This window comes from Colletotrichum spaethianum (assembly GCF_022836535.1).
Source record: "Colletotrichum spaethianum MAFF 239500 DNA, contig18, whole genome shotgun sequence".
NCBI classification, from domain to species: domain Eukaryota; kingdom Fungi; phylum Ascomycota; class Sordariomycetes; order Glomerellales; family Glomerellaceae; genus Colletotrichum; species Colletotrichum spaethianum.
In genome coordinates this window covers 889097-911060 of record NW_026054788.1, presented here as the reverse complement: position 1 = coordinate 911060, position 21964 = coordinate 889097, and the positions used below count along the sequence as shown (strand labels likewise).

Below are 21964 nucleotides of genomic sequence, written 5' to 3'. Positions count from 1 at the left end.
AGAAGTCAATTAGAGGACATGCTGATATCAGCTGGTCAGTGACAAGATAGTCGCCTCACTACAAGTCTAGTCCAGCTCGCCGTACCTACTTGGATCAAGTCATGGTTGATGGGTTGGACCAGTTTCAGTTGCTGGTAAACCCCCTCTAGTCGGTTCCGAGTCATCGACTCCACACTCCCCCTACTGCAAACACGATTGGGCCTTCCAGACTGCTTCCTGCTGTAAGTAAATCTGCTTGGCCCAAGGCGTCCGGTTTCCAATTCCACCAGCCTTACTTGGGTATCTACATGCACATAGTTGATTGCTACACCATGCGACAAAGGATGCTTTGCGCCTGAGAATTTCGGAGTTTTCATGTTTGCAACGGCTGCATACAGTAATCCGGGGCTGATGTAGGATGGCCTGGGCGATGAAAGCAGAGCCGAGGACACTGGACCCATGCCTGCTCCCCACATAATTTTTCTTAACCTCTCAGCGATCGCGGAACAATGACGGCAAAACACTAAGTTTTTTTTTTTCTTCTTCATCCCTCCCGGCTGGCACTCAGTCACCTCCGGTACCGACCGCAGCGAATATACCAGTGGACAAGCACAAAGTGGACGGCTCTTCCTCACAGCGACGAACAATCCGCAAGATTTCTCTTCGTACCCCCAACGACTCACTTTGTCTCACCTCGCCGCATACCACACAACACAACACAACCAATCGATCCCCCGACCGCATTGTGTGACTGGCCGATAGCCATACCCCTCCATCGTGACCCCGCGCTGCAATTCGATTCGCCCAAGCAACCCGACCATACCTTAGCCTGCCGAACCTCAAGCAGGTGCAGTAGCAGTCCTTTATACTCGGCCGTTCTCCCCTCCTCGAATCCCTCCCTCTTTTTTTCTTCTTTTTTTCCCCTAGTCGTCATACAACGACCGTCCTCATGGGGGATATGACGAACGACATCAAGCTCCTCAAGGGCAGCAGCCATGGGGAATTGTCCGAAAAGGTCGCTCAGCGGTACGTTACCCCCAAAGATGGAATGGCTGTTTCGTCGTTTTATTCCATTTCTCCTTTCCCCTTTTTAGAAGAACGATACGAAGAATGGGTGCTGACGCGCGAATGCGCCGCCTACAGACTGGGCATTCCCCTTGCGAAGACCATGAGGTAAGCTCGCTTCTCCTCGCGATCCTGCGCTTCCCTGTGCGCCGACGCGAATTTTCTCGAGTGGATGTTTTCAATTGACTGACCAACTTGCGCAATCACAGCCTGAACTATTCGAACCAGGAAACCAGGTTAGCGAACAATCTGCCGAACCCAGCAGGGCTCCAAACGTTGAGTGCCTGTGAAACTGACTTCTTTACGGTGTTACCGTTGGCGAGAGCGTCCGCGACGAGGATGTCTTTATTGTACAATCCAGCGAGCCTGGCAACATCAACGACGGCCTCATGGAGCTGCTTATCATGATCCATGCTTGCAGAACCGCTTCCGCCCGCCGAATTACCGCCGTCATTCGTTAGTCACCCCATCTTCCCGAGCGAGCCACGAGAAATCACTACATTGAGAGATAACGGTTACTGACGACGAGATACAGCCTGCTTCCCCTACGCTCGACAAGACAAGAAGGACAAGAGTCGTGCCCCTATCAGCGCGAAGCTTGTCGCGAACATGTTGCAGGTTTCGGGTTGCGTAAGTCTACCACAGGAGAAATTGCGGAGGGAAAACGATACAAGACGCTAGATGACTGACGCGCACGCGACCAGAACCATGTCATCACGATGGACCTCCACGCCTCCCAGATTCAGGGCTTCTTCAACATCCCCGTCGACAACCTCTACGCCGAGCCGAGTGTTCTGCAGTGGATTCGATCCAATATGAACGTCGAGGACTGCGTCATCGTTAGTCCTGATGCGGGCGGAGCCAAGCGTGCCACCGGTATTGCCGATCGCCTCGAGACCGGCTTTGCGCTCATTCACAAGGAGCGCCCGCGCCCCAACGTTGTGGGCCGCATGATTCTTGTTGGAGACGTCACGGACAAGATTGCCATTCTGGTGGACGACATGGCTGACACCTGCGGCACCCTCGCCAAGTTCGTAGACCCCACGGTATCGGGACGGGAAACACTGCTAACAATTTGGACAGGGCCGCCGAGACTCTCGAGACTGGTGGTGCTCGTGAAGGCACGTTTTTCCTCTATTGTCTGATGCCAAAGCTTCATGCTGACTTAATTCCTAGTCATCGCCATCGTTACTCACGGCGTGCTGAGCGGCAACGCCGTCGAGACACTGAACAAGAGCTGCCTGTCTCGCGTCGTCGTCACCAACACGGTGCCCCTCGGAGACAAGATCGAGCGCTGCCCCAAGCTGCGCGTCATCGACATCAGCCAGGTCCTGGGCGAGGCTATCCGGCGCACTCACAACGGTGAGAGTGTTAGCTACCTCTTTAACCACGTGCCCGTCTAGAGAGGTGTTGCGTGGGTTTGGCGTCAGTTTCGGCCAAGGGTTGCATATGGCATGGCATGGGTCTTTTTCAGGGAGGCGCACTACGGTAAAATACAGCATTCGAGGGTTTTCTTCAAGGCAGACATCACTGCTCTAGAGAGAGAAAGTTCAGATGGACTACAAATTCAGTACGGTAGAGCAAAATACCCTTCTCTATGGCTCTGGTCTTTGTGGTGTTTCTACTTTGCGTGAATGGGGTTGGGTTGCTCGGCCAATTAAGCCTTTCCTCCACAAGTGATGTGCAGGGTCCAGTTGGCCCTGGACCAGCGAAAACGTCCCCGCCCGAGACGCGGAAGAAAATTTCAGATGCTCATGAACCCAGGGCGACAGGTGGGGCAAGCTGGTCGAGAGCGTCGTCTCGGTCAATTAGTGTCTGGGTTGGAAAGATGGATGCGCTGTCCCAATAAAAAGGAGACCACACATGACTGGATCACAAGAGGAGAGCCACGCAGTGTGAATGTCGGTTCAAAGTTCTTTAAAACGTCATCATAAACAAATTGCTGGTGGTATTCGCGCGTCAAGGATGCATTTCCATTTTGAATGCCCTATTACATTCGTGATGACTGAAAACTGGTGACGAAACGTTTTTGACCCAGTTCGACCCTTGTAATCCCGTCCACGCCTCGTAATGCAAGAAAACCAGAAGACCCGGAGTAATCTTTCACTTTTTTCATTTTCCACCCCAAAAGACGCCAGCGAGCTAAAACGCTTACTTGCGCATGGAGGAGGCACGGCGCTTGCGGAGCTCGGCCTTCTCGGTCTTGCGCTCGGCAACGCGCTTGGCGAGGATCTGGGCGTACTCGTTCTGAGGCGGAGATTAGTATGCAACTCGAGCATCGGGTAAGGGGGAGGGGGTGGCAACGTACGGCCTCGTCCTTGACCTTCTCGGCCTGGCGGCGCTTGAGGGCAATGCGGTGGCGCTTGTGCTGGAGACGCTGGGGGGTAACGAGTCTCTGGATCTTGGGAGCCTTGGTGTAAGGCTTCTTGCCCTCACCCTTGGGCTGGACCTCGCGGCGAATGACGTACTTGCGGACCTATTGATTGCAGCAAGATTGCCGTATTAGCCACTGTGGTCGTTTTTCTTTTTGGTTCTTCACATAGCCTGACACGTGTCGCCCCTCCCCTTCCTCAATACATCTCATCTGGCGCACTTGAATCAAGGCTTCAACAGATGGGTCTGATGAAAAGAGGGCGGCGAGGGGAAACACGGTCCCGTCTCTCACACTCTACCTGATCTGCTCGGTGGTGTTCCTCCGCCGCAGCACCAGGTAGGCGATGACGAAGTGGCTGTTGGGGTGTATCGCAACAGGGAGCACACATACATCGTCATCCTTGGTGAGGCCGAAGAACTTGCGGATCTTGGTGGCGCGCTTGGGGCCGAGGCGCTTGGGGTGGACGACGTCGGTGAGGCCGGGGATGTCGTTGTCGCCCTGCTTGACGATGGAGAGAGCGAGGACGGAGAGGTCCATGCCGACGATGCAGCCACGGACGGACTTGCGCTTGCGCTCGCCGGTGCGGCGGGGGCGGTAGCAAGAGTGACCCTCGGCGAGGAGGAGGCGGACACGGGTAGGGTGCATGACACCCTGCTTCATAGGGAAACCCTGCTTGTCGTTGCCGCCGGTGATGCGGAAGATGTAGCCCTTGAACTCGTCGCCGACAGAGTCACCGGGGACCTCAGCGCCCATCTAGTCGAAGTTGTTAGCACCTTGTCATGCCCCATCGACTTCGAGAAGAAGAAAAATTCGCCATCGATTCGAGCGTCTCGTTGTTCGTCTCTCGTCTCCGGCCGTCGGGGAAGTTTAAACGTACGCGCTTCTCCATGAAGACACGGAGCTTGCGCTCATCCTCAATGTCGATGAGCTTCTGGCTGCCATTGGCAGGGTAGGAGATGTTCAACTGTGGAAATTGTCAGCCTCGAAATCTCCCCTCCCAAATTTACGACCTAACGGCAACAGCATCAAAATCGCATCGGCGTGAAGCCGTCCGAAGTCAATCGCTGCGCCCATCGTAGGAGCTCCTATCGTACCTTCATCTTGCCGGCGTTGGGTGGTGCAAGAGTTGTCGACTGCGGCTGGGCGTTGGGCGTGGGAATGTTCAGTGAGAGGGAAGAGAAGGAAAATCGCCAAATTTCGAGGATATGGATTTGTGTGCCTAGGGTTGCTTGGGTCTGGCGTGCGAAAAAAACCACTCTGACCAATCAGACCTTGGTGTTCCGTAAAAGACGTCGGCCAAATGTGTCACCGACTGGCCGGTTTTTTTCGCGGCCGTCGCTGCTGGGGCCCGGAGCCCACCAGCTCACGTGCCGAAGCATTCCCTTTCGGGAAGGTCAACGGGCCAGAGTACGTACCCCCGCTCCAGCCCCGTCTTCAGCTTGACGATGCACGAAGGTACTGTCATCCAGGCTCCACCTTTCGCGGTTCATTTGACGAACGCTAAACATCATACAACCTCTTACGAGTCATCTATTGACGCATCTTCAAGACTGCCTCTTCCATCTTCGACACGCACCCTATTTCTCATTTTGACTTTTATCCAAATCATGTCATCGGTCAAGATCCACCCTCCGAAGAAGGGCCCTCCAGCCTCAGACAGCCCGCTACCTCCCCTCATCAAGACACCTTCCGGACTTGCACTGCTTGAGATGCAGGGGACCATCAACCTGCCACATTTCAACCCCGACGAAGACAATAGCGAATCCGAGCCCGAGATTCCTATTGGAAAAATCGTCTTTCCCGACTATCACCCGGAGACTCAAGAAGAAGGCAGCACGGCGTGGATGAAGCGCGTTTTCCTTCACGTTGGCCAGCATCAGAGGCTCCATGGCGAAGTCAAGAAGCTTCCCAAGGCCATGGCTATAATTCGTCGCAGGGGAGAGGTGGCCATCGGCAAGGACGGCGAGACCGAGGAGGAGCTCGAAATCGCCGAGATCGTCAGGTATAAGATCATGTTCGGTAACCGGCCTGAGCCTGTTGGCACGGAGGCCTCATAGAATTACTTTCCGTCTATCATGCTTCAGGTCCGCCGGAGCGGTCACTGAATGATTACCCAACTCGTGGAAGCTCCTGGCCTCATTATCGACATGAGGATGCTCGGATCCGGGGACGTCCACATTGATGATACCCAACCCTACGATACTGCGAGACTTGGCTTTGGAACCCTTCGTCTTAGGATAACTACCAGCACCCGCTCATCACCTCTTGAGTCATTGCCAGGAATCTCGGCCCATGCAGAATCAGCATATCACCTACTGTCCACGAGGATTAGGGCACTTGGGCCAAAATTTGGTTACACTTAGATCATCTTCTTAGGGTCGCCTCTATGGCAGGCCACAGTGGGTGATTATATCCATCACATGGAAACCTACTCCTAAATCGTTGCCTAGGGGCTATGTTCATCCCCGCCAGATCTGAGGCCACTCGGACAACCTGAAGCTGTTGCGATTTGGTAGCGCAGACGGAAGATGTTGACAAGCGTTAATGCTTTAATAATCGCTGGAAGGCCCTGCATGGAGTGGGGGTGTGTGGTGATAGTTGGTTAAGAAGATGACTAGCTTACCCTTATCAGTAAGAGAGTCTGGTCCTCCAAGTGTCCGATATTAAATACTCATCAGGCATCTGGAGTATAGCCGCACATTTCACCCCAAAGGGCCTAACCATCAACGTGGCCCAGACTTGGGTCAATTCAATGAGTCGCACATTCGGACCTCTTCCGCCGGGTTATCTTGGTTTCTGACGTCCTCCCGGGGGCATGCGTCACTGAGCGGCCGGTCCATCAGTTAATAAATTTTCATTAAGGAAAGACCCGTGTCTAGGCATAGCTCGCATCTCAGGACCGTGTGGTCCGAACACTGAATCATTCGTATCCAAGGGGTCTTGCTTTCTTGGCGCAACGGGCTACTCATTTCCTCTGATGATACACGAGAAATAGGCGTTACCCTTGTCCATCACGTCTATGTTTACGGTCCCCACAACAACACATGAGATGAGATGAACTCACGCAACAAAAGCTACCACACCTTACAATTACATGATCTGTTTTCGACCAAATGGCAGAGCCATCACCAGTCCAACTAGCCACGAGGGCAATCCGCATCGCAGGTGTGTGTCTGGTTATTGGATGAATACACCAATGACAGAGAAGGATTGGCTGTCGACGAGCGCGCTGTCCGAGTCCAGGGCATGGAAGCCGTGACCCGGCATTCATCCAATCGTTTTACTCTCATAAGGATGATTGATTTGGGAATGTCTCACAAGAAAGCAAGTGCAGCGTGGATAGAACTGCTTTGCGGGATCCTCTGTCTACAGATGTCCTTTGTATGGACTGTGGACAATGCCTTTGGTTTTCTCCCGACGAAACGTGTCGGCCTTGCCTAATTCTGTGCAACTGACAATCGTCAGGACAATGTCCGCCAAAGCCAACAAGCCGTGTTTTGACGGCCAGGGGTTCTCCACGTCTCCGCACCAAAGTCATGAGGGGAACTTTGGGGAGCCGAAGAGGCTATTAGGATAAATGCCCCCAAATACAACTTAAATTTAACCGCAGACAGCCTGATTGAACGGTTTCCCCTTCGCCCTAGCAGAAGATGGAGAAGCTCATGCCAAGGACGATCCCTACAAGCCGCTAGCCGTGACAGCGCTATTGGCTCCTATTTGGCCGCCACCAGGAGAACTGGCTCTCGTTCGGGACGAACTCCTCTTCCAGTGCTCTTGTCCCGGAGCCCACATCACGGGCGTTTCTCCCGGGTGTTCGAACGCCTTCTTCTCTCTCCAGACCCCATGGCGCCAGCTTCCCTTTCGCCCAGTTCATCCAACCAACATGATGCTACCCAGATTTGCGGGTCTTGGTCCCAAGACGCTGGGCTGTGTTGATGCTGGGCTCCCCTCACTTCGAGGACGTCACCCGGGGTGGTAATTTTCTCGCTAGCTCGGCCCTCCGCATTGGATCATCTGGCGATAGTCTCTTGTCCCGTCGGCTGGGAGATTGGGGTAGCGATGGCGGAGTCGTATCGTGGCCGGGACCTTGCATATATGAATTGAGTTGCCCTCCTGGTGGATTGCTCTTCTTGTTGGCCTCTGTTCTCACCCACCCTTCCGATCTCGGTCACAGATAGGTCCTCTCAGCTCTCGCCAGGATTCTGTTGTCAATCGGTCACCATGCACATCCAATCCCTCGCCGTGCCCCTGCTGGCGGCGTCTCTGCCCCTCGTCTCCGCTCAGCTCGACTACTACGCGAAGAAGGCTGGTCTGCTGTACTTCGGTGCTGCGACTGACACTCCCGGGCAGCGTGAGCGTGCTGGTTTGGAGGCCTCCTACGAGCAGTACGATGCCATTCTTAACGACATCAACGAGTTTGGCCAGACTACCCCGACCAACGGTCAAAAGGTGAGCCTTCAATGGCACTGCCCTTGTTGATTGGCCCGAAGCTGATTCCATTCCCAGTGGCTCTTTGTCGAGCCCGAGCCCGGTGTCTTCAACTTCACTGAGGGCGACATCGTTACCTCCATTGCTGAGAAGAACGGTCAGCTCCTTCGCTGCCACGCCCTCGTCTGGCACAGCCAGCTCGCCCCCTGGGTCGAGTCGACCGAATGGACACCCGAGGAGCTCAGCGACGTGATTGTCCGCCACATCCATGAGGTAGTCGGCCACTACAAGGGCAAGTGCTACGCCTGGGACGTCGTGAATGAGGCCCTCAACGAGGATGGCACCTACCGTGAGTCCGTCTTCTACACCGTGCTCGGCGAGGAGTACATCAAGCTGGCCTTCCGCACCGCGGCCGAGGTCGACCCGAAGGCGAAGCTGTACTACAACGACTACAACCTCGAGTCCGTCGGTCCCAAGAGCGAGGGCGCCAGACGCATCGTCAAGTTGCTCAAGGATGATGGTATCAGAGTCGACGGTGTCGGCATGCAATCCCATCTGGTTGCTGGCAGTGCACCGACTCTGGACGAACACATCGCCGTCATCCGCTCGTATGCCGAGCTTGGTGTCGAGGTTTCCCTGACGGAGCTGGATGTCCGCATCGTACTCCCCGTCAACGAGACGAACCTCGAGTGGCAGAAGGAGGCCTACAAGAACGTAAGTTGCCGAGACACTCCCTTCTCGATTTCTGTTTGAAGTTGCTAATCGCCTTTGCACTAGGCTGTCGGTGCCTGCGTCCAGGTCTCTGCCTGCGTCGGTGTTACCATCTGGGACTTCTACGACCCCTTCAGCTGGGTTCCCTACACCTTTCCGGGTCAGGGTGCCGCGCTTCTCTGGTTCGATGACTTCAGCAAGCACCCCGCCTACTACGGTGTCATTGAGGCGCTGAAGAACAAGACTGCTGCGCCGTGCAGGAGAAGACGAGCTCTGGACTCTGGCAAGAGCAGTAACCTCTACTAGATCTGAGGTCCTTGTTCCTCCGGGGGGCCGGCCCCGTGACTGACGGCCGTCGACCAGCGTGTCAGCCGGTCAGCCGGTCACGAATAAAATCAGCTTAAGTTTAATGAAGGTTGAGGCCGACTTGCCGCCCGGCTACTTGAGTGACACATTATAATCAAATATATTAATACACACAGGTAGCTTCTCTGGAACGTGGAACCCGCCGTGATTGTGTAACAATGTGCCTAAGGAGTCCGTTTTCTTCTCAAAGTGTTGTTTCTAGGGTGTATATTTTTATTCTTCTCGAAATGCATCCTTTACCAACTCTGACGATGACCGCTTTCCACAGCAGCGAGAGCGGATGAAATCTCGTTGCGAATAATCCAATTGCGCTCAAACGACGCTTCTCGAGTAGCTTACGGGACGAGCACCGACTGATAGGGTACAGGATCAGTGCGAGGCAGGGGCTGTCCAAATCACAGATTAGCTTCGTACTCTACAGCAAGAGGGTGCGGCTTTTACCCACAGGATTTAGATGAGCAGACTCATCAGTGAGGACCTCCGGACGAAGATAACTCTTGACACCGCGGCTCCCCGTGAAGAGCACAACCCTGGAACCGTGCACATCGTGGCCAAAATAGGTCTCCCTGCGCCCATCCGCAAACTCGAGACAGAATTTCTGGACTCTCGTCTCCTCTGGAGGTAGGCCGGGATAAGCAGGCACTGACCCCAGACAGGGCCGATCCTCGTCATCAGGGCCAGGCCGTGCTCAATCTCAATGATTCGTCGTGCCAGGGCATACATTCCATCTTTGTTCCAAATTCTCTCCCGCGGCGCCGCAAGTGTTTTGATGAGTTGCAGGCACTTCAGCCGTAGATCCAGTACTCTGCACCTATGGGTGCAGAAGAAGAGGGGCATGAGGAAGCCTACTTCGAACGATGGTCTCGCATTCAAGCTCTCCGTGCACTCCATGGCGGCCGCCTCTTCTGTCTCCTCTACCATCTTACGAAACTCGTCTTCGTAGTCGTCGTAGCCCGTCTCTGTGTGGGCAAAGGCCTGTGTCGCCCAGATCACGGAGATGCGGTACCGGGCCAGCGTGTGCGCCCTCGCGATGCTGGTTTTCTGCACTTTGGACCTGGCTTCAAGGTCCGTAAACATGTCGTACCACTGTTTGGCCAGGCACAGAACCCTCTCTTGCTCCTGTAATAATTCGGGCGGGATCGGCTGGTGGTGATCATTTCCTATGCGGAATGAGTGGCCGTGGGAGATGAGAAGCATCGCCTGGTTCAAGATGTCTTCCACCATATCTTCTGCCTCGGACTGGTGCTTGAATACCGGCGGCACCGGGTATCGTAGGATGGACACGCCGTGCGCGCCGGCTTGGTTGGACCCGAAAAAAAATGACAATGTGTCCAGGCGGCGGAATATCGGCGCCAGGTACTCTCTCACCCACCGTAGAGAAGTGGAACCGGAGCTGGCTAGGATGGCGACGCCGTGGGCGCAATGTCGTAGTGCGGTCTCCCGGTTATTCTGTAAGAACTCTATACAAATGAAAAGGAGACAGACCAGCAGCACCAGCCCCTGATTCTGTATCCCCTTGAGCTCTCTAATAGCAGCGTTGTAGTGCCGTAACGCGAGCTCGTTGTTGCGGATGCGATCCGCCCTCGCCCCCGACGGATTGTCCCGCGCCCGTATAACATCTTCGTAGAGGGAGCTGACGGCGATGATGGAGTGCCGGACCGCGGGCTCGTACCTGCTAAACTGTACGACGAGATGCGTCCAGAAATAGGGGTCGGTGGCGCAGGGCAGATTCGGGCTGACCATCTCGCAAAAGAAATGCAACGTCCTGCTCTCCTCTTTGCTTACACCCAGGAAGAGGCTCCGAAGCTTCAGCGGCCGGAGTTGAGCGGACGCAGGCGGGGCTGGGGGCGGATAGCCGTCGCACACGCGGCCGGTGCTCGAGCATCGGAGGCAGTGTGGTTTTGCCTCGTCGCACTTGACTTTGCGGGCCCTGTTCATGGTGTAATGGTCAGAAGGAACGTCAAAGCGGCCGTGATCTCGTAGCATGGACTTACTTGCAGGTCAAACATCCAGTCCTCACCTTACGGCTGCCTTTGCGGACCATTTTTGGCCGATGAGAAGTGATGGTATTGTATTGTACGTTTGACAAGTCCAGCAGAGATGGCGAACCTTTTTTTCTTCTTGGTGTTGTTCGGTTCTGTTTCAGAGCCAGAGCTGGCATAGTATTTTTATCTGGGCATCAAGAGACGAAACCGAAGGTCAAGTTAAGACTTGAGTTACCCTTGTAAGAGTTGCATCGCGCAGTCGTTGGCTTGAATACCGGAAACCAGCCTATCGGAGCTGGACTCAAATGTGTGCCTAGCCTCGGCATGGTTCAACTACGGTTCCCACAATGGGTAGCAGTCCAGACGACGGCCCCTCAAGAAAGTCCCAGTCCGACATCCTCGGGTCCCCGGAAATCAATTTGGAATAACTCAACCCCAAAAGCCTGGGTATTATCAGAGGGGAAGATCTCCAGGGATAAGCACCAGCCAGGCAATTATTCATACCTTGGTACCGTGCTCGTGTTTAGCATGCCAACAAGCATCGACTTGATCCTCAAGGATTCTGGCTCCATGGAGAGTCGAATCAAGATCTGGGGACCACCGCGTTGCGCAACGAGTAAAGGGGCGAGTTCCCTGGCTGTTTTTATTGAGCAGGCATATGGACCTCAGCCCTATGTCATTTTCCAACGTCTATCCGCCAAGATACGCGACTAGGCCATTGTGTCTCCCATCTCATTGGTTTGTCATACGTTTATTTGCAACCATGTCATCTGTCAGCCACGCCGCAGACTCGTAGGAATGGCCAAAAGGAGGGATAGTTAGCTTTGGATGCCTCCTCAACGGTGTGCAACCGGTGGCACGTGTGGGAAGGATCTGAAAGCGAGCCCAAGCGGCGAGGTCCAGTAGTGTAGACGCTCCGCGCGGAAACTAGAAAGAACGGTGTGGCATTGCCTAGACGGAGGGCAAGTCCGCACCTTGTCAACCCATTCGTCTTCGGCCCCACTTCCTTCCACATAGGCCCGCTGCCCACTTTCCCAATCTGTCATTCTCGTGGGCCCAGGCCCTCCGCTTATAAGCAATCACAGCTAACGCGCAAGCGGCTAGAGCTATTCGTTCACGATAGTGTAGCGAGCACCCTTGATAGGAATGCCATGAGACAGGAAGGAGAGGAATGCCGCCCATGGTGTTCCAGACTTACGAACAACCTCAATATCCAACCGAGGTGTCCAAAGAGGGAAGCTGTTTGGCACTGTTGCCTGGGCACTGCCACAGCTCTTTCGTATCACATCTCCCATCCGCTGCGGTACTCGTGATAAAAGGGGCACGAGGACGACAGCTGCTTGGTTCCAGTGCTTTCTCGAAGGTTCTGAACTTACTCGCAAGTATGCAAGCCAGGATTCACTCTCCTCGTTGGTTGGTAACCGGGGCCATTATATTCTTGAGAACCGCGAGCCCGGTTGGTTTTTCACATCGCGGAATCTCTCCACATTACGGGATCCGAGATAGCGAAGTGCCTCTACAAGCATGGCGTTGATTCACCCTGCCATTTGTTGGCCAAGTCTCCCATGGCTGTGCAGAAACGGCCTCAATGGCTCTGGGGATTCGACAGAAAGCCGAAATGTCGGGCAGGCAATCCCCACCTACCCTTGAGGCATTGACACCCGTGTTCCCCTTTGCGACCTAGTTGCCACACCTGAACATAGACCGCATCTTTCGCAGGACCTACGCTTTCAAGCTCCTCTCACGGAGAGGGATACACGTACACGGATTCGAGGGGCTGTTGGGCCTTTGTGGAATATGGTATCATTGCGTGCGCCCATGTATCTTCGTAAACTTTTCATTTCCAGTAAACTCCTGAAAAGACAGCGCTTAGGCCTTGGCTTCCAGTTGAGCGGGCTTCGTCCGCCCGAGACCATCCTTTCCGTAGTAGTCCATAGGATACACCCCCTTGCCCCAGTCATCCCTGACCTCGAGCGCAACCAGCGCCTCGTACGGTGTCAGCAACGGCCGCGGGAACGCGTACCCCCAATCGATGCTCAAACGCGGGCACGCAACCTGCACCCAGCACTCAACATCGCTCATCATGGCCAGCTTCCCAGGAAAGATCTCGCTCAGCAGCAGATTGATCCAGGGGATCCCACGCTCCTTTAACCGCTTCTCAATGAGCCCCATCGTGTGCGGGTTCCCCTGGCGCCCCAGCGAGCCGAGGATGAGACCCCACTTCCGCGCCGTCTTGGCCGTTCGGATGGCCGTCCGGCGCAGGTCCTGCATCTCGTCGTGGCCGTAGGTCTCGCGCGTCAGCTTACGCGAGTACGGGTCGTAGCGGTATGCGGGTATGCTCGGGTTATGGATCATGATGCTTTCGAGGTGGAAGCGGCCGTCGCCGAGGTACAGGATCATGTCGACCTTGTCATCGTCCTTGAGCTGCGGGCTCGTGCAGCCTAGAATCTCACCCTTACTCAGAGGCGCGATCTGCGGCACGAGGACCTTGAAGCCCGCCTTCTCGAGGGTGCCGCGGACGCCGTGAATCGTGGCGTTGAACTGGATGGTGCCGACAACGGCGATGGTCTTTCCCGAGGCGAAGTTGCGCTCGAGCGACGCAAGGAGGTGCGAGGTGTCGATGCTGATGTCGACGAACACGTAAAGCGTCTTGATCTTGGTCACGTCGACTGGGATCAGGCAGCTGTGGGCGTAGTGCACGAGGAGGTCGCAGCCCATGGCGCGGGCGGTGTAGTCATCGATGCAGCAGGCGCCGTAGGTGACGTCGCCCATGATGAGGGTCTCGATCCCTGGGCAGAACTCGGTGAGTATGTCGGAGATTGTAGTGGCGAAGAGGAGGAGACCCTCGGGCATTTGGAGGGCGACCTTTTTGGCGCCAGAGGAGCGGATGCGGTGGATCGTCTTGGGAATCTCGAAGCTGTAGTTCGAGGGGAGAATAGAGATGGCGGACTTAAGCGCCGGGTCGTTAAGAATCTCGGGGGGCACTTGGTTCAGGAGACGAGGACCTCTGCGTGGTTGGGCGACTATGATATGAGTGTGAGCATGCGGTGACTCTCATGTGAGAATCAAAAACGACAGGCAAAAAAAAGGGGGGGCCAGTCTGACCTTGAATGGACTTGCTATCCTCGATAGATCCATTTGAGCCTCCGTTCTTCGCTGCGGTCTCGGCCGCAGTTCTTCTGCCGACAAAGCGCTTCTTTGGTTGCTTCATCACCGGCTGTGCCGCCGCCTCCTCTTCGCGATGAGACGCTTCAATGTCGGCGGCAATGCCCAGGTCGGTTTGTGCCCGATCCTCCTCCATTGCTGAGACACTAACTAATCTTAGTACTATCGGTTCTATGAGCCAATATATTATCGATGTAGGTCTGTTTGTGGTGTCGAACCCTTGGGTTACTCTTGTACGATGAAGGTCTGCCTTCAACAGAAGTTCTTGAGTCTCGCCTGCCGTCCGTGAGTGAGTCCACTCCGATAATTGCCCCGCGATCGTATTGCTGCTAACTGAATTTTTCGCGGGGCAAGAAGTGATGATAAGATTGCTGACTAAGAGGGAACATGCATGTATCGAAGTATTTGAATGGCTGTGTGCTCATTGGTTGATACAGTTCTTTGGGCCCGTATTGTCACTACGCATCTGATTAGACCTTTGGTGAAATCCATGGCCAACACGCCAAGAGAAATGCTTCGAGAAACCATGCAAGTTTTCAACTGCCGGTCCGTTCCAACAAGTCAGTTCTTGTTGAAGAATAGAAATGGTGTCTGACGAATCCCGTTTGTGGACAAGACAAAGTTTGGAGAGACGAATGGGGTCTTGGTTTCAAAACCAAACTACAGCCCAATGGGAAGAGCGCAAAAGTTGGCGAAACAATACGTACTCGTCAGAATTAGAATATTGCGCGTTTCGAACACCGAATTTGGACTATTTCAGCGTCATGTATCCAATTATATACTATAGAGGTGGCCGTTAATCACCATATGACTGAATGGCGGGCAACTGTGTGTATATTCAATCGATTGATCAACCCTTTGCTTGGGGGTTTTCGTTTCTTGAGTTACCCAGATTAGGCTTTGATTTGACGGCGGTTCAGCGTAGGACTACGTCGAGAGGATGGAGTCACAATAACATTGGAGAAAGAATGACAGTATGCATACCTCAATGACAGTATGCAGACTTGAGGTATGTATTGATACTGTGGGCTCGGCTCAATAGGTTGTACCAAATCATTGGCATTGTGAAAAATTCATTAAGTCTGACGGGTGACCCGATTTCATAGTAACTATCCCCTTCTTCTTGGTATCATTAATACGTTGGGTTGAAACGAACATCTTTTCGCGCTTTCTTCACCTCCCTGCACACCAACGCCACATCACCCATAACCGCTCTACGCATCAGAAGAAGTAGAGTTAATGCTGAAGCGGTAGCTAGCCTGGAGGACGTAGGGGTCACCGCCGGGCTCAAAGATCTGCTTCTTGCCGCGGCCCCATGCGGGGTTGTTGATGCCATCAATCCAGTCCTGGACTTCGAGGACGACACAGCCGTACTTGGGAATGATGCGGGGGAAGTCGGCGTTGTCGAACAGACCCTGGGTCTTCTTGAGGGCTACGGAGCCATTCTGCTGGCTGCAGCTGTACATCTGGAAGGCGTCCTGGTCGGAGTAGACTTCGACTTGGATGCCGGACCAGGCCGACTGCAGGCGGGCGATGTATCCCTCATTGCGCCAGTTGTAGGAGCCGAGGTCGTTGCGGTTCACAATCCAGCAGTTGTCTGTCTTGGTTAGTCCGCTGATACCCAACTGACTACCGAGGAAACTTACCATAGCCAGTGCAGTTCAGACCACAGTTGTTCTCAAGCTCGGGCTTGGAGAAGTCGGCGCCAATCTGCTTCGGGGCACTCCAGAAGTCGTTCACGGAGCCCTTGGTATTGGCAACAATTTCGCCGGTAGGGATCAGGATATTGTCGACAGCTACTCTCTGGCCATTGTATGGCATATGCAGAGTGTGGTTGAGAGCTGTGCTGGTCTCATTGTTGGAGAAGCCATCGAGGTTCCAGTATGTGTGACTGCTGAGCATGATGGGCGTCTTCTTAGTAGTCGCAGTGGCAATCATCTTGATCTCCCAGTTCCAGTCAACAATGGTGTAGGTGATGAGCGCAACGACTTCACCAGGGAAACCCTCTTTGCCGTCTGGGTCGGTGAAGGAGAAGGTGATGCTGCTGTTTGTGTGGGAAACCACGGTGAAGTTGCGGTAGTCCCAGCCGTCGGAGCCTCCGTGGAGCGTGTCGAGGCCATTGTTGTCGTTGAGGTCAACCTTGTAGGTCTCGCCGTCAATCTCAAAGGTGCCGTTCTTGATGCGGTTCGCGTAGCGGCCGGGAACACCACCGAAGTGCGGGTGCTGACGGTCAATGCCGTAATAGCTGGCGTTGTCCCAACCGGCAACGATGTCACGGGGGATACCGTACTGGTCTTCGATGATTAGGTCCGAGATGGAGGCGCCGTAGGGGATGAAGGCGGCCTTGATGTATTTGCTGGAGACCCAGTATTTGCCATCCTTGTCGGGGCTCCCGACGGGTGCGGTTGTGTTTCCATCCGACCCGCCAACGAATTGGGCCATGGAGGCCGGGAGGAGCAGAGCCCCGACAGCGGCGGGGAGTAGTGAGAAGCGCATCGTGAGGGTAGTGGACCAGACGAGGTGACAAAGGACTGAAGCGCAAAGCAGCGTGGGCCAGAACAGACGACGATGACGGGAGGACAGACAGCAGGATCTGTGTGAGGGGAAGATGGGGTGAAGCGGGAGCTTATATCCCAAGGGCTCTCCTCCCCTCACGCGGGAGGAGCGGGGGGACTTGCACATGGCAGCGAGAATGGGACGACTGAGATCATCGGACCAACAAAGCTACGTTATGCAGCACAGGAAAGACCGTGGAGTGCAGAGAACCAGCTCCACTCGACGGGTTGGGGTAGGGAGGGCTTGGGAAGGGGGATGCGGGCAGATTGGAGCAGTAGCAGGGAACGATCAACAGCTTGGAGGTAAGGACATGATGTGACTGGAGCGTCTAGACGAACATGTGGTGGAATCCTTTCGCTTGTCCGGCGCTGCCCCAGAGAAACGACAAACAAACAAGCTTGACTGAGCTAGCTGCTAGCTGGGGTAAGCGTGGTAAGCTTTCGTCACGGACCAAAGTCAATGGCACGTAACGCTGGACGAACCGAGATGCAAGGTGCCGGGAGGGGACGGTGAAGTCCAAAGGAAATGGAGCTCGAATGAGGGAGTGCGGTGCAGGGGAGCCAGCTCCGGGGCAGCAACAGCAGGGCGAGATTGGCCGACGGCGAGGTCGAGAAGGGCCCGATGATACCCTCTCCAATGAGATGAGCAGGGTCAATTGGCTTGTGGTTGGTTGCCTTTCAGGAACGCACGGCAGGGCAATAGTCAAAAGTTCCTTTGGGGACAGGATGGCATGAGTTGATGTCCAACAGCAGGAAAGAAGTTGGAAAAAGTCCGGGGTTGGGGCCGGACTAGACGCGATGACGATGTTGACGAAGCGGAGATGCCGGGGTGGGGAGTTGGGGGAGAAGGAGAAAGAGAGGAGAAACGCGCACAGGCATCGTCGGAAGAAGCCTCTCATTGGTGCGCGTGTGCTTTTTCCCGATGTCCCGATGTCCCGACGTCTTCGCAAATTCAAAAGCGACCAGAGAGCAGTGAACACTTGCAGGGGGTCCGATGCCGCTGGAGTTGGCAGGCGTCGAGGCTGCAGGTGCGGCAATGCTTGATGGTGTGGTGCTGGCTGGTGTGTTTGCCGGGGAAATCTGGTGCGGGGTTTTAGTGCCACTTCCCCAGATGTGTTCCTTGTTTCCCCGCTCTGCACCTCTCGATCCCTCTCCTCTTGAGTCAAGCTTTTTCTGGCTGGTGTTGCGAATGTACCGACAGATCAGCATCGGATTTTGCAACGGGGAGTCCACAGCTTGCTGTATCGTCCTGAGAAGCGCAGCGTCATTCTTTCTATTCCTAACAGAGAGTACTACAAAGGGGAAAGAAAACAATATCTTCAGCTAGGGCTGTCCAACGCACATGAGATAGACGACAGGCAGCAATACACAACCGGCTAGCAGATGAAGCTAGACAGACCTCGTTGCTTGCGGGGGGATGCTGATTGGTACGCATCGTGGACTACACCCCGGATAGCGATGACCAACTTCTTGGGTTCTAGCATTCTGCCTGCTCCAGCCCGTAAACTAAAGGTAGGAGAGACGTGAGTGATGGCATGTCCAGAGCGGGATGAATATGAGTTGGGGTAAAGCCCCGATATAAGGTTCACCGGTAATTGGAGGCCTAGGCTTACTCCGTCTATGGACTCATCATTCGTGCCAAGGTTCAAGATTGACTGCGTAGCCATGCTAATCATTTTCCAAGCCCGCCCGCGTAATCCATCTTGATCTATGTGTTGGCAGCGATTGTGTCACTTCGGTAGTTTTGATGCAGCCTCACTTCTTGTTCCCTCTCCCTTACGGCAAGAATCTCCACATACAGCGCCGTCGCCGAGAAATGTCTAAGTTCAGATCGGATGTCCTGTTGACGAACCCAGTTACATCAAGGCTGACTAACAGGCTCGTCAGAATGTTGCCTGTGGGAAGATTACCACGTTTGTGAATCTCCTTTGTTTAAAAAGGAAATACTCGAACGTACTTTCCGACTCTGTTTCTGGTAAGACAGGAAGGGGCATGTCGCTTTCCGCTTGACGGCCTAGAGTGCCACTTCTAAAGATCCTCACCGAGCTTTCGTCGACCTGGGTGAAACTTATCACCGAAGAGGAACCCAGCCTCAGTCAAGGCGTGTAGATCTTGGGCTTTCTGGTGAAATGGTTTCCATTGTGTACTAGTAGCATATGTAACGACGAGGAGCACGCCGCAGATGGTGATGGTGTCAGTCCAGCTATAGAGGGAGGTAGATCCTGGAAGCCTCAAGTCGAGATGCCGAAGAGACTGATGGAAACGCGAGGAAGTGGCCAAAAGCGATAAACATCTTCAAGACGGCCACCCGGTCTTTGTACCTGTTATTGACGCCCTGACGGACGTGATTATCCATGGTGCAATAGTATGGCTGGGCTTTAAGATAGCCCTTGCCAAGCTTGACTCTGACACGGATAGGGTCCTACCCTTCTGCATACTCGAGCTTGACCCTGGTAGGATGAAAGAGCTGCACCTTGGCCCTGGCCTCAAACCGGCGCAGGACAGTAGTCCAGCCTTCGATGTCATGAAGGACGAAGCCCATGTGCTCCTTTCCTATGTTGACGAACCGGACCGCGGACGACCTCGAGGCTCGCCATTAGGACCGCCTTTCATGCTGCCGAACTGGTAGTTGGGCGAAAGGCTGGGGTCAACATCTTCGAGGAACAGGATGACGTTTATGCGGTAAGCTTGCTCAATATCGGCGATTTGTTCGGGTGTTGTTGGTTTCATGGAGCTGGTATGTTCTCCTACAGGAGGTTGCGTCAAATTTGTTTGACAGCAGTAGTCGTCAAAATAAATCCTCTCTGAAATCGCCAGAATGGAGGCTCGTCAAAGTTAGGACTTCTTTTCGGTCCAAGAGGCGGTGAAGAGACAAGAACTCCTGCCTCTGGTTTTTAGAAGACAGGTAAGATTTCCTAGCCCTGTTGGTCAGAATACTTGAATAGTCTTGCGACCCTCGTCATTGTGCTTTTTCGGCTCTTTTCTCGCTGGCACGAGAGTAGCAAAACATTGCGCCCAGGTAACCATAACGAGCAAGGTCCACGCAGAGCACTGATCATATGTACTCTAGGGCTTCAACCTTTCGTGGTAAGCCTTATGACATGCGAGGCTGGTGACCTTTGGCTTATTTAGAAGTCAACTTACTTAAGGATCTTTAAGGCTTGTGGTTTTGTGTCCAAAGCAACGGAACCAGATATTGACAACGAGACCTCGAGCTTCAACGTAAATCAATAGATCGTGTGAGTCTCACATAATTCCCTTAATTGAACATAAAGTGTGATGGCTTGTAGCGATTTGCCAGTTTCTCAATAATGTTTGGGCTAACTTGGTTGCCTTGATGGAACGGCACCAAAGCCAATGACCGGCTCAGCTACGGACGGCTCACGGATGGATTTCAGCCAGACTTTTCATGTTATACACACTGGCAAGGTCAAGATCCAGAAGTTCAACACTTTAAGTACGGATGGAAACATGGCTCAAACATAAACATGAATACAAGTCTGTTAGAAACCTGCTTGAACAATGGATGGCAGTATTCGATGGAGTCTTGTCAAGGCTACACATGCGGATTCATCCATGATCCATAAAGTTATGTAGTTTACGTTTCTCTGCTTGATTCTCGAGGCGAGGAGATGATGGCCCGCGACTCGTTGTTTGGATCGGTGTCGTAATGTTGACACAAGTAGACGACCACAAACATTGACAGATTGGCATTTCTGATGCGTGGAAGATAGTTGGGAATTGAGAGCACGATGTCCATTGTGGTAATATTTAGAATAAGAGCCACTCGAAAGAATGAAGTCGAGAGCAAACAAGCAGGGTTGCCGAGTCCAACCCTTGGTTTCGAGGGAATTTGACTGGTGCCTCAGTGGCCCTGCTCAACTGCTGGATATCATGTAGAGCAGTCGATCTCGAGAGTTACCACAGCATGTATTTTGTAGGGCAAGAAGAGTTCAATGGGATAAGCCACGTGAGTTGTTGACGCTGAACTTAATATATCATTGCTATGTGTATGTGTTCTCTCTATATCGTTGTTGTCTTGTTGCAGAAACCGAGATCGTTACGAGGGACCGTAAAGGTATATTTCACAGCCTTTTGCAGTGTATATCGAGTAAGTTGCGCGAACGATGGATATTGGTCTAGACACTACCACATGAGCGACGCAGGACATGAGGCAGATGGCTGTCAGGTACGCAGCTTCATGGGTATCAATGCGTCGTGCTTGGAGGACTTCCATGTGGAAGGTGAGCCGGCTGAGCAACAACATATTTGTGGACCACCGGCAACCGCCGAGGATATGATGAGACAAGATCTTTTCTTATTCTCATCGCGGCGTATTCCAAGATAACTGGTGAGGGCGATGAGTGGAGCAAGAAGAAGAAGAAGAAGAAGAAGAAGAAGAAAGTAGCCATCATCTCGTTACTACCCTGCGCACGCTGCGCGTCGCTGCCTACGGGCGAAAGTTTCTTCATTCGTTCTTACAAACGGGCTCACCTCGGTGACGACGGTGACGGTGTCGCCAATATGTGGAGCATGACGACGACAGTCTCAATGCGGCGAGGCAAGAATGGAAATGGCTCTTGGCCTTGGCCGGGAAAGAGCAAGGTGGGGGGTTCTTTCCAGTGTTCCGGAAAGTCGAGCCCACAACCGGTCGGCTGCAGGCAGGCAGGCAGGCTCGGCCTGGTCACAACAGTCACGTAGGTAGTTACATCGCACCTTCCATAGCCTTCGCTTCGTCTTGATGTGAGGCGAGGCAGGCACACGACGAAACGATCCGAGGGCGTGGGTTGGGTGGGTGGGTGCTAGCGAGCCAATTTCTTCCCGACTTTACGAGTCGGCGAGGCAGTTGTGGTGTTGCCCCAGACTGGCAAGCACTCTGGCATCGGCATCGCAGTTACCCTCCTCTCAAACGTCTCCTTCCGTGTCTCCTCGGTTTGCCCATGTTTGTCGCCTCCTCCTTCTCCCTTCTCCTTTCCCCGTCTTCACCCCCTTCTCTTGAATACACTTCACAGATATCGCAATCCGTCAAACCCCCATTTCTCTCTCAGAACCCTTCCTCTCCCCCGGACCGCGCACGCAGATGCCCGACGCGACAATCTGTCCCAAACAGCGTGGCCCTTTCCTCGGCTCCGCAGGTACTCCTTCCTAGCCACGGACAGGGTGACACCGCAGATCCTATTTTCCAGAAGAACAAGCGAAGACACTCTGGACTGGGGGTGACGCAAACGAAGGCCGGGGTCCACAACATCACCCGGACACTTGAGCCCACGTCCCGTCTGAGCTTGAGCAGTTCCGGGACATTGTCATCAAAATGGCGAGAAAATTTTTAAAATTAC

General features: G+C 53.9%; 8 protein-coding genes across 8 annotated transcripts; 3 read left to right on the top strand and 5 right to left on the bottom strand.

Moving 5' to 3' along the window:
• Window positions 1-928: 928 nt before the first annotated feature.
• ColSpa_07370 (ribose-phosphate pyrophosphokinase 5) lies at window positions 929-2447 on the top strand (the record flags this gene model as incomplete). Its single annotated transcript, XM_049273582.1, has 6 exons — window positions 929-1152; window positions 1406-1500; window positions 1580-1674; window positions 1749-2074; window positions 2128-2183; window positions 2221-2447. The coding sequence occupies 6 exons, from the start codon at window positions 929-931 to the stop codon at window positions 2445-2447; spliced, it is 1023 nt and encodes a 340-aa protein (XP_049129539.1).
• Window positions 2448-3195: 748 nt separating this feature from the next.
• On the bottom strand, window positions 3196-4518 carry ColSpa_07369 (40S ribosomal protein S6-B; the record flags this gene model as incomplete). Its single annotated transcript, XM_049273581.1, has 5 exons — window positions 3196-3291; window positions 3353-3520; window positions 3809-4171; window positions 4296-4382; window positions 4513-4518. The coding sequence occupies 5 exons, from the start codon at window positions 4516-4518 to the stop codon at window positions 3196-3198; spliced, it is 720 nt and encodes a 239-aa protein (XP_049129538.1).
• Window positions 4519-5025: 507 nt separating this feature from the next.
• On the top strand, window positions 5026-5475 carry ColSpa_07368 (uncharacterized protein; the record flags this gene model as incomplete). Its single annotated transcript, XM_049273580.1, has 1 exon — window positions 5026-5475. One exon carries the CDS (start codon window positions 5026-5028, stop codon window positions 5473-5475), a length of 450 nt encoding a protein of 149 aa, XP_049129537.1.
• A 2164-nt stretch (window positions 5476-7639) lies between these two features.
• ColSpa_07367 (endo-1,4-beta-xylanase D) lies at window positions 7640-8863 on the top strand (the record flags this gene model as incomplete). Its single annotated transcript, XM_049273579.1, has 3 exons — window positions 7640-7867; window positions 7925-8560; window positions 8624-8863. The coding sequence occupies 3 exons, from the start codon at window positions 7640-7642 to the stop codon at window positions 8861-8863; spliced, it is 1104 nt and encodes a 367-aa protein (XP_049129536.1).
• Window positions 8864-9338: 475 nt separating this feature from the next.
• ColSpa_07366 (aspercryptin biosynthesis cluster-specific transcription regulator atnN) lies at window positions 9339-10861 on the bottom strand (the record flags this gene model as incomplete). Its single annotated transcript, XM_049273578.1, has 2 exons — window positions 9339-9538; window positions 9571-10861. 2 exons carry the CDS (start codon window positions 10859-10861, stop codon window positions 9339-9341), a joined length of 1491 nt encoding a protein of 496 aa, XP_049129535.1.
• Window positions 10862-12777: 1916 nt separating this feature from the next.
• On the bottom strand, window positions 12778-14209 carry ColSpa_07365 (2-(3-amino-3-carboxypropyl)histidine synthase subunit 1; the record flags this gene model as incomplete). The annotated part of the gene is made up of 2 exons (XM_049273577.1): window positions 12778-13931; window positions 14014-14209. The coding sequence occupies 2 exons, from the start codon at window positions 14207-14209 to the stop codon at window positions 12778-12780; spliced, it is 1350 nt and encodes a 449-aa protein (XP_049129534.1).
• A 1078-nt stretch (window positions 14210-15287) lies between these two features.
• ColSpa_07364 (putative aldose 1-epimerase) lies at window positions 15288-16569 on the bottom strand (the record flags this gene model as incomplete). The annotated part of the gene is made up of 2 exons (XM_049273576.1): window positions 15288-15670; window positions 15720-16569. 2 exons carry the CDS (start codon window positions 16567-16569, stop codon window positions 15288-15290), a joined length of 1233 nt encoding a protein of 410 aa, XP_049129533.1.
• Window positions 16570-19050: 2481 nt separating this feature from the next.
• On the bottom strand, window positions 19051-19358 carry ColSpa_07363 (uncharacterized protein; the record flags this gene model as incomplete). Its single annotated transcript, XM_049273575.1, is given in 2 exon segments — window positions 19051-19181; window positions 19196-19358. The coding sequence occupies 2 exon segments, from the start codon at window positions 19356-19358 to the stop codon at window positions 19051-19053; spliced, it is 294 nt and encodes a 97-aa protein (XP_049129532.1).
• Window positions 19359-21964: the final 2606 nt, after the last annotated feature.